The following is a 9,781-nucleotide window of genomic DNA, read 5'->3' as shown; positions in this document are numbered from 1 at the left end:
ATGTGACCAATTTAATTAAACCAATTGAATTTAATGATTTATTATGCAACTCTCTCCTGATGCTTGCCATTTAAAAAGAATTGTGTTGACAGTTGACAGAGTTTTTATTGTATAAATTATATAAAATTTATATATTTCAGTAATTAATAAGAGTTATATAACATCACAATGAGTTAAAATTAGAGATTACTCATAGAATGACTATGCTAGACTCCCTCTATGCTAATTAAATCAAAACAATAAAAAGACCAAAATTTACATATTTATAAGAACTATTTATCTTCTGTGCGTTTTCTTTTCCTTTGATTTATTACAGTGTTCGATGTAACCAATTTAGAGGCAGTACCCTGTTTCCAATGTTCAAAACGCCTCAGACTGTTTTGCGACAAATCAAAGATACTCCGTTCTTCATGATCAAGTTTTGGCAGGAAAGTCTGTGATTCTTGATGGGAGTCTAGTCTGCTCAATGATAAATCCATTAGCGATTTCATTCGATTCATATAGGTCTAGAGAAATATAAGTCATATTGTCAGATTTCTTTGTACTAAAACTTATAATTTCACATATTATACAAGTACATACCATCATCAAAGACTCTGCAATTCTTGGATTGTCATCGTAATCAAAGTCTAATAACTTTCCTCCAAAAGAGTAGAAATACCGTTCAAGTTTATTGAGATCAACAGCCATAGCATCTGCTTCTAAGATTTGCCTGTAGGCTTCACGATATACTTTTGGAAGGTCAACGGAAACAATCCTTCTCTGTTTGGCACACAGTTCCTTTGCAAGCCAATAAGGTAGCTCCATCTTCGTTCCAGTTTCTAAGTGTTCAGTATCAGAACCATGATCCAAGAAACCCAAATTTCTTACTTGTGTTTCAAATGTACATGGTACTTTTTCATGACAAGCTTTGATATCGTTTAGATCAAAATAATTCCACTCATTCGGTGATGATTCCAACGAACTGTACGATCCATACAAGTATGAAGAATCTTCAGAAGTCATTCTTTAAAATAATAATGGAATTAAATCAACACTTTAGTTGAAGGCAAACTTTGTTTACCTTGTCCATGTTATTGAATTTACGTGAATGCATCGCTCAGAATGACTCCAAATCTCTTGGTATCTCCAGGTATCTCACTAGATCGAGTAGATCCGGAATATTCCCACAAACATTCGCTATTTTTTACAAAACAATAAGTTGAAATAATTTCTTGTAAAATATTGAATGATCAAATCTTTTGTTTAGTACTGAAATCTTCCGTGATAACGACGTTTCAATGATTGTAATTCGGCTGCGAGAAAAATTGCCTTCTGCATATTAAAATATATCAAAATTGTTTACAATTCAATGTGTAAAATCGCTTTTCCATTTTAATGGAAGTTGAATATATGCCAGAAAAAAATCAAAACACGTTGAATAGCTTTTCAAACAAACTTAATTTTGAATTTTGCTAAGTCTGTTAAATGACGTCATTCGAAAGCTTTCGTATAAAGCAATTAAATGAAGTAACTCATAAAACAGCAAGAAGGATGAAAAAGAATGGTGGATAGAAGAAAAGTAGACTTGTCAATGTGACGAAAGAACTGACATTTCTTCCATGCCAAACTCTTTCAATCGTTTTCAAAGTTTTGTTGATCAAAACATCAAAATCATCAGAGTTAGTAATTGATTTCCATGTAAAAGCAATTTAAACTGAAAGCAGCTTTGTGAAGAATCTTTTGATTTTTCTTTGTAGAATGCAAGTTGGATACTTGGTGGTGTAGCCATTGTGATCATTATAAGAAGAACATATGCAGTAGGTTTGAGTACAAAAAGCATCAAATAAAAATATGTTGTGCAACTAGATCTTATTAGAAATTAGAATATTCAAAGTAGGAATTGATCACCAACTTTGAACCTTAAAATTACAACAACTGGTCGCCTTTTGATCATGTGACATATTATCTAGTAAACATATTCTAGGAAGAAAGATGTGATACTTGTTGTGTTTTAGATTCATCATTTCACAGAAATACAGTTCATCCCAAAGAGCTACTTTAGAAATCATGCAATCTTGACAGGAAAAGTGACTAGAATAGACAACGATGGCTGTCTTCATGTTATGCATTTACCACTTCTTTGGAGGTCACGTATAAAACATCTCACAACTCCAGGTATTGAGCAGATGACCAAACCAATCTTTGCTACTACTTAAAAAAGTTATTACATCATAACACTGATCACAATTCGCAAATGTTCCAAAGAGAGTATGCCATCATGCCCAAGTAAAATCAAACTTTTCTTACTTAAGAAGCACATTGCTTGAAAGTTAATTTGACTGGAGTGGAACTGCTGACAGCTGGTAATGATTATATCAAATCTCAGCTCAACAACTCAAAGATCAAGTTTCAGTTACTTGGAACAAAAGCCAGTGATCATATAGAAGCTATTGTTTATGAAGATAAGGTGTGTTCTGTGTTTAAAGCTGCTGATGTATTTCAATCTTATACATTCATCAATGAAATAACTAGCGTTTGTCATCGATATGTTTAGCGTTTGATCATTAATATTTGACATTATTTTTTATAAAGGGATCTCTGATTTTAAAAAGCATGATTCTGATTTCATTTGCATGTCATCTAGGCATGGTTTCGACGAACAAAGTCTGTGAATGAGGAAGTTATTTCCATGGGTTTAGCAAAAGTCATGCATGTTCCTGCCTTATCCCACACGAAAATCTACAACCGGTTTATTGAAAGACTTGTCGCGGCAGAAGTCTTTGCTTCTAAAAGGAAGCGAGGCATTTGGAAAGAAGACATTGACGACGGAGTACTTAAAAAATTTTGGTCCAAGATAAAATGTGTTTCAAGACACGCGAAAAGATGAATGCAAAGTGGCTTTAATATAATGAACCTTTAGGCAAATGAGCATTGAATTTTTTTTAACAAAAAATGCCTTACATATTCTTCGACGTATTTTAAAACAAAGGGAATGTCTTGCATAATGTCGTGTAATCAAATTTTTGACATTTTTCAATTGGGTAATTTCAATAATTTACGTTCCATGTCAATGAAGACATTTCAAGAGAAAGTTGTTGCAAAAAAGCAATCACTTGATATTTTGCTCTACGAAAGAATCAAATAAATATATCTAAAAGTCTTTGATGTTCATGTTCAATTTTTAAAAACCGTTCTCAAACTTTTCATAGAACAAAGGACAGCAATGCAAAACATTCCTCGTTATCCAACGCTATCTATTATTTATTTACAAACAAGCATGGAGTCTGCGTTACGAACTTAACAAAAATGGAAGTATGCATTATTTTCTCATCAATATTTCATTAATCTTTATTTTACTTTTTACTTTTAAATTTTGCTGTATTTGTATTTCTACTGTTCATCACGAAGTATTCTAAGAAAATAGAAGTGAAAAAAACAACTTAATTATATTTTGTTAAATCTTTTCGAACGGAATTCCAACTCCATGGATAAGATGGAAAAAGATAATGCGGATAACAAAGGCAGCTAAAAGAATTGAGTGTCTAGACTCGAAATGAGCTTGAACGATTGGGTTAGAATTGGCTTAAGAGTTGAGTTCAAATGCATAAGATTCCACATCTTGCGCAGTCAAGCTCAGAAATGAGACCACCAAAAATGATCCTGAACTATGAATATACTGTCTTCCTTTATTTGTAATGTGTTACATTGAATGCAAAAAATGAGCATTAAGATGTAGTTACGGCATAGACTTTACCATCGTACATACCCCCATAGGCGTTCTTCCTCAATGCTCAACATATCTTGGTTCATCTTTGTCAGCAGTATCAATAAAGTCGTCTTCAATTCTTTCCTTCTTTGCTTCAGGTTGGACCTGCTTCATATCATAGAGTTGATCGGGAGGTGCGGGCATTATCAATTTGATTTCATCACCCTTTTTATCGTTGGTAGTTTTACCTTCCACACTGTTGTGTATACCATAAACAAAATAGATAATCAAACCTAGAAAAGTTGAAAACAAAGTGCTCACTTACATGATATTTACATTTTGTTTACACGATGTGTACATGACATTTACACGTTGTGTACATGGTGTTTACAAGATGTGTACATGATGTTTACACGTTGTGTACATGGTGTTTACACGTTGTGTACATGGTGTTTACACGTTGTGTACATGGTGTTTACGTTGTGTACATGGTGTTTACACGTTGTGTACATGGTGTGTTTACATTGTGTACATGGTGTTTACACGTTGTGTACATGGTGTACACGTTGTGTACATGGTGTTTACACGTTGTGTACATGGTGTTTACACGTTGTGTACATGGTGTTTACACGTTGTGTACATGGTGTTTACACGTTGTGTACATGGTGTTTACACGTTGTGTACATGGTGTTTACACGTTGTGTACATGGTGTTTACATGGTTAACTGTTCAGTTGTCAAAGCTACTTAATCCACAACTGACGACAAGTTACTTGTCCCTAATAATTGATTTTATTCAGAGGTAAATTAAAACTGTTTTAACAAGTTGCCTACCTATTGTTAGCCAGATGGCAAACCGAACCCATGTCAAATAGGATAACTTGAGCAGTAGGAAGATATTCACCATTATACTTGTCAATGGTAATACTGGTACACATGGTACCATGAAAGGAAACTTTGCCCCATTGGTGGGTTGTAAAACCATTATAACAACACCAATAATTATGACAAGACTGCTAAGGATTAGAGTCGTTATAGCCCAAGGATCCTCTCCGCGCAGGTTGCCCCAAGCACCAATAAATACTGCGCTGACCCCGCCCATACCGAAGACAATTAAGGCGAGTGATGCAGTTGCTAGGAAACTAGATTGCACATCTGGAGCGTCATCAGTGATCTTTGTGCTCACAGTGTCCATTGTTGAATTTGGATTTGAAGACGTGATACTTGATGTATCTAACTTTACATAGTCCCGGAAGGCATCTTGGTTGGTTTTACAGCAAAATACGCCATTTGTTGACGCGTCATGTCCCGGATCATAGATGCTCGGAACACCAGGTTGAAATCGAAGTGCTATGACGGATACGGCAACCATAGTGTACGCCATTAATGTTCCAATGCTCAACATTTCAACGAGTTGTTTCAAGTCAAAGATCAGAGCAATCAATGCAGCCAATATACTGGCCGCTATAATGGCACGAACTGGAGTGATCGTCCTTTCACTGACTTTCGAGAAATATGAGAAGAGCAAGCCATCTTTTGCCATGGCGTAGATGATCCTTGGCACGGCAAATGTACCTCCGAGAAGTGCACCAAAGAGGGCAGCAATTCCACCGGCTGTGATAATGTATTGGGAAGCCTGGAAACAAATGAATGTCTAGATTAAATATTTGTATGGAGTATAGTTAAACTTTAGTGTCGAGAATGACGCCAAATAAATCATCGCATACCTCAGGCAATAAGTGATTACAGGAAAATAGTTTGTGGACGTTTTAATGACAAAAAAAGAAATTGAAAGTTGAGGAACAATTGTTCTTGTCATCAATCTCCATAAGGAGAACATGACATTCTTCAATGTCATTTAACGTCATCATGATCTATGATTGTTTAAAAAAAGCTTGCGTATCGACTCCAAGGCATTTATTATTCTTATGCATTACTGGAGAACAAAAACTTGTTTTACCTTAAAAGCGTGGTCACCAAATGCTTTTGCCAAAGGTGCTTCATCTTTCAAATCAGCATATGGCACCATCATGGTGAGAACTGTGGCAACACCAAAATAGCAAAAAAATGAGATGAGAAGGGATAAAACAATACTCAAGGGGATATTACGACGCGGATTGATGGTCTCTTCTCCAGCAGTCGCTATGACATCAAAACCAACGAAACAAAAGAAGCAATTGGCAGCTCCAGCAAGTATACCGGATGCCCCATATGGTGCAAAATTTTCGCGGGGCAGCCAGTTTTTACTGTCGGCATGCCACAATCCCACACTAATTACAAAAGCGACAACGATCAAATTGATTACAGTCACAGCTTTATTAAAGCCAGTTGAGTGCTGAGCACCAGAACATACAATGACCATCATGAGAAGAGGCATGAGCAATGCTAGGAAGTCTGGGTACGAGCCTATACCACTCACGTGCCACGAGCCTGAAAGGAGACAAAAATTTTATTTTAGCTTAAATTGGTTGTTTCACGTTCGTAGATGTAGATCGTCCAAGTTAATGAATCCTGAGTTGAACTGCTTGTGTCAGTGTTGACTGACGACTTGACATCTTTAGCGATAACCATAGTTTGTTTTCGTTGTATTTGCATCAAATGTGAAATTGTCACTTCGTTTTTATGGTTTTTAAAAAGAAATATGCTAAGCATTAATTTCGTACAACTGACCCACAGTCTATTGCTGTATGCTTACGTCATCATCGCCTACGTACTCACCCAAATAAAGTATCAATACGTCATCAATACCTACGTACTCACCCAAATAAAGTATCATTACGTCATCAATACCTACGTACTCACCAAGATTCGCTTTTATGAAATCCTTGATAGCTCCTCCAAATATAGAATCAATGTAGTTACTTAGTCCTCGGGAAAGCGAAGCGTTTCCAATTATGTATTCAAGAATCATATTCCAGCCAATAACGAAACCCCAAAACTCGCCAAGCGTTGCATAAGTATAAGCGTAAGCTGAACCAGCTTTTGACAACCGACATCCAAACTCAGCGTAACACAGGCCGGCCAACATTGATGCTGCGGCTGCAATTAGGAATGAAAGAACAATACCAGGGCCTGCTTGATCTTTAGCAACCTGACCGGTAACCACGTACAAACCAGCACCAACAGTTGCACCCACCCCAAGGAATGTCAGGTCGAACACGTGAAGGCAGCGATTCAGAGCTGTTTCAGTTGCTTGATTTGTTATGCTTTTCGCTCGCGTTAACATGGAATAAAACTTTGTGAAACTCATTTTGAGTGTCTTTTGAAATATGCTCTTTCTTTACTTGAAATGATCTCGGAGTGAAATTGAAATGGAGTTTTCGTATGTATCTTTGGATGTTGGAGTAAAAGTTGTGTCGACTGTCTATACGAATGACTTTCTCTGAACAATGCTATAGTTCCAATTAAAAGCTCTTACAGCTACTGCAGAAAAATCTAATTTCTTTCGTTTTTCTTGTCTATATCCATCAAGGCATGAATGGCATACTTTCGATACTCTCTTGTTTTCTTCCTCTTTCCTTCTTCTTCAGGACTTCTCTTTCAACTATATTGTAAAAATTGGCTTATCACACTATCAATGGCAGACAAAGGTCGATTCAATAAATGCCGAAGGAAGTGATTTGGCAAAACGTTTATGAAGTAGGAATAAACACTTTTACAAAGTTGGTGTGTCAAAGATAAGTCATTTACTTCGAACAGGGTTTTTCCATAAAAATTCGATGTTTTGCTTATTCCCAGCTGTCCCTGTTCACTGTTGATGCGTTGTAATCTTTCTCGATTTCAAAACGATTCAGCAAGAACTTTATCGACCAACAATAAATAAATATTTGTTCACGAATGTATAAGTATATCAATGCCTTTGAGTCGAGTTTTTTTCTTATGAAAGCCAAGTATAACAGGAAACGAAAATTATCTAAATATGTATCTTTGACTAAACCTACGTAGCTTTGTACTGATCAAATTAAACAGTAAGCTATTGAATGAACTATAACAATTTTATCAAATTCAAAACTTTTCGTGCGAGGACTCTTCTTTAGGAATAAAGCGGCTTTCCTTTCGAACACCAGAAGAGGAACAAAGCTCAAACGGATCCAAATATTTTATCAACGAAAATCAATATGCTATATTTTGACTATATATACTTTCCAGCGGGCCAATCGGCATGTAAATTCACATCAACTGAACTAAATTGGATTTCAAACACGGCATGAGCACCGAAGACAACTCACTTGAATTTGACGTTAGTATACGCTGTTGATATCCCACTGAAATCTTGATGAAATATGTAGACGTACACACGTCTGTGTTGTGTGCTGTTGACTCTTGTGCATGTACTGTGTCCTTTCAACTTTTTCAGCTTTATTCGCTCCAAATTTCACATGTAAAGTCTATTGTGAACCGATTATTTCGTTCCAACTGGTTCAGCGTATCTTCAACTTTTCTTTAAATGGAGAAACCTGAAATGATCTTTTAAATATAGGGTGTTATGATTTCACGAAGCATATAATATGACGACCAAAAAGTACAACAACACGAAGCCTTCATTATGAATATGCAGATATACTGAATCGACAAAAGCAAAATTTGCATTTTGCGGAGGTGTGATTACCAGAAATGAAAAAAGAGATTATTCATCATCACTCAACTACTAAGACTTTTTGGAGAACAAGTTGTACAAAATAAAACAGCTGTCTCACTGCCCACATATTGTGTATGTTATGATTAGCCTCGCCATAAATTAATTAAAAATGAATTTAAGAGCAGTGTTTTCTGTGCTAGATCCAGCAGAGATTAGTGATAATGCTTAATTGAAGTCAGTGAAAATGGGCCCGAGGACGGCAACAGTTACTTGGATGCTTTCTTCACCTTATGGCAAATTTTCTTAGTTGGGTATAACTAATTCTTTAGCATCAAAGTATTCACTTTCAAATAATCGAATATTCAATGAAGTGTTTTAATAAAATACACTAGTTTTAAGGCCTGTTCATACAAAGCTGTATGAATTGAAAAGATACATGGTTACATACTTACACAATGATGCTCAATAATGACCAAATAAATTGCCTTTGACTTGTTTGATCACATCTAAAAGACCAAACATGATTGTCAAAGTTAGGAAATACTTCTACAGATTGTTGAACCAAATAAGAAAAACGTTACAAAGTAAATGGTTTGAAGCCGGGAGTATCGTTGCATGTTTGTAAATGTAGATCGTCCAGGTTGGTATAGTCCTGAGAAGGACTGTTTTTGTTGTTGTTGACTGACGTTTCGACAACCTTAGCGGTAGTCATCTTCAGAGTCAAATGAGATGATGACTACCGCTAAGGTTGTCGAAACGTCAGTCAACAACAACAAAAACAGTCCTTCTCAGGACTATACCAACCTGGACGATCTACATTTACAAACATGTAACGATACTTACGGGTTCAAACCATTTACTTTATTACGATCATTTGGACGACAGAGCGAAAAACGTTATAATTGTGAGAAGTGTAAATGTTATTTGAAAAGATTGATTTCTAAAAAAACGCAAGGTAGAAACAACAAAATCTGTGTAGAGGAAATCAACACACCCCAAAGGCAATTCCAAAATCTCCAGAGAGATTTTTGTTTAAGAAAGGCACGAAAATCAATATCGGAACATCAATTTAAATGGCTGTGAATTGATCACTTCCGTTCACAATCTTTCAAATATTTCCACTGTATAATTACAGATGTTTACAACGTTGTTAATTAAAGATCTTTGCATGATAAAAATATTTTCTAATGAATGAAGAGCAAATTGTGTGTTTTCATCACTTGAAATCTCTCATGTTGGTAGATTTCTTCAAATTTTTGATATAAACCCTTTTCCACGCAAGTTATTTTTTCAGTAAAGGGTTAAGACACAATTTCAACTCTACTTTTAAAAAGAAAGTAGCATGTTTACAGATAAACCGTCAAAAAAATTTGAATTCAAACACTTTCAAGCACATCGTAATGAATCCAAGTATTTTTTTAGTACGAACTCTCGGAAAGCATAAACTGCAGTTTCTTTTCATTAAAAACATAGTTTCAGGTTGTTATAAATAGTCGATTTTTGAAGAAAGGGTTA

At 35.5% G+C, this 9,781-nt stretch overlaps 3 protein-coding genes and 1 long non-coding RNA gene across 7 annotated transcripts; 2 read left to right on the top strand and 2 right to left on the bottom strand.

Annotated features, from left to right (window-relative positions):
• Positions 1–15: 15 nt before the first annotated feature.
• LOC124443816 (DNA replication complex GINS protein PSF3-like) lies at positions 16–1,073 on the bottom strand. Its single transcript, XM_046994348.1, has 2 exons — positions 583–1,073; positions 16–506 (listed from the first exon to the last, which is right to left on the bottom strand). Exons 1-2 carry the CDS (start codon positions 1,003–1,005, stop codon positions 273–275), a joined length of 657 nt encoding a protein of 218 aa, XP_046850304.1. The 5' UTR covers positions 1,006–1,073; the 3' UTR covers positions 16–272.
• Positions 1,074–1,383: 310 nt separating this feature from the next.
• LOC124443733 lies at positions 1,384–3,426 on the top strand. 2 transcript variants are annotated; one of them, XM_046994249.1, is made up of 5 exons: positions 1,384–1,661; positions 1,740–1,799; positions 1,998–2,157; positions 2,298–2,449; positions 2,627–3,426. In XM_046994249.1, exons 1-5 carry the CDS (start codon positions 1,602–1,604, stop codon positions 2,867–2,869), a joined length of 675 nt encoding a protein of 224 aa, XP_046850205.1. In that variant the 5' UTR covers positions 1,384–1,601; the 3' UTR covers positions 2,870–3,426. The 2 variants fall into 2 exon arrangements, with proteins under 2 accessions (XP_046850205.1, XP_046850204.1); XM_046994248.1 differs by having other exon boundaries at positions 2,295–2,449.
• Positions 2,867–8,772, bottom strand: LOC124443732 (cationic amino acid transporter 2-like). 3 transcript variants are annotated; one of them, XM_046994247.1, is made up of 7 exons: positions 8,719–8,772; positions 7,917–8,144; positions 6,490–7,231; positions 5,648–6,117; positions 4,522–5,323; positions 3,749–3,981; positions 2,867–3,394 (listed from the first exon to the last, which is right to left on the bottom strand). In XM_046994247.1, exons 3-6 carry the CDS (start codon positions 6,935–6,937, stop codon positions 3,767–3,769), a joined length of 1,935 nt encoding a protein of 644 aa, XP_046850203.1. In that variant the 5' UTR covers positions 6,938–7,231; positions 7,917–8,144; positions 8,719–8,772; the 3' UTR covers positions 2,867–3,394; positions 3,749–3,766. The 3 variants fall into 3 exon arrangements, with proteins under 3 accessions (XP_046850203.1, XP_046850202.1, XP_046850201.1); XM_046994246.1 differs by lacking the exon at positions 8,719–8,772 and having other exon boundaries at positions 6,490–7,767; positions 7,917–8,207; XM_046994245.1 differs by lacking the exon at positions 8,719–8,772 and having other exon boundaries at positions 7,917–8,206.
• LOC124443736 lies at positions 7,786–8,447 on the top strand. The gene is made up of 2 exons (XR_006947740.1): positions 7,786–7,927; positions 8,168–8,447. It is a non-coding gene; the product is annotated as an uncharacterized LOC124443736 (long non-coding RNA).
• Positions 8,773–9,781: the final 1,009 nt, after the last annotated feature.

The sequence above is a fragment of the Xenia sp. Carnegie-2017 genome, unplaced genomic scaffold (assembly GCF_021976095.1).
Source record: "Xenia sp. Carnegie-2017 unplaced genomic scaffold, XeniaSp_v1 HiC_scaffold_21, whole genome shotgun sequence".
Taxonomy (NCBI): Eukaryota; Metazoa; Cnidaria; class Anthozoa; order Malacalcyonacea; family Xeniidae; genus Xenia; species Xenia sp. Carnegie-2017.
Note: the sequence above shows the minus strand (reverse complement) of the source record. Positions and strands in the feature narration are given on the sequence as shown.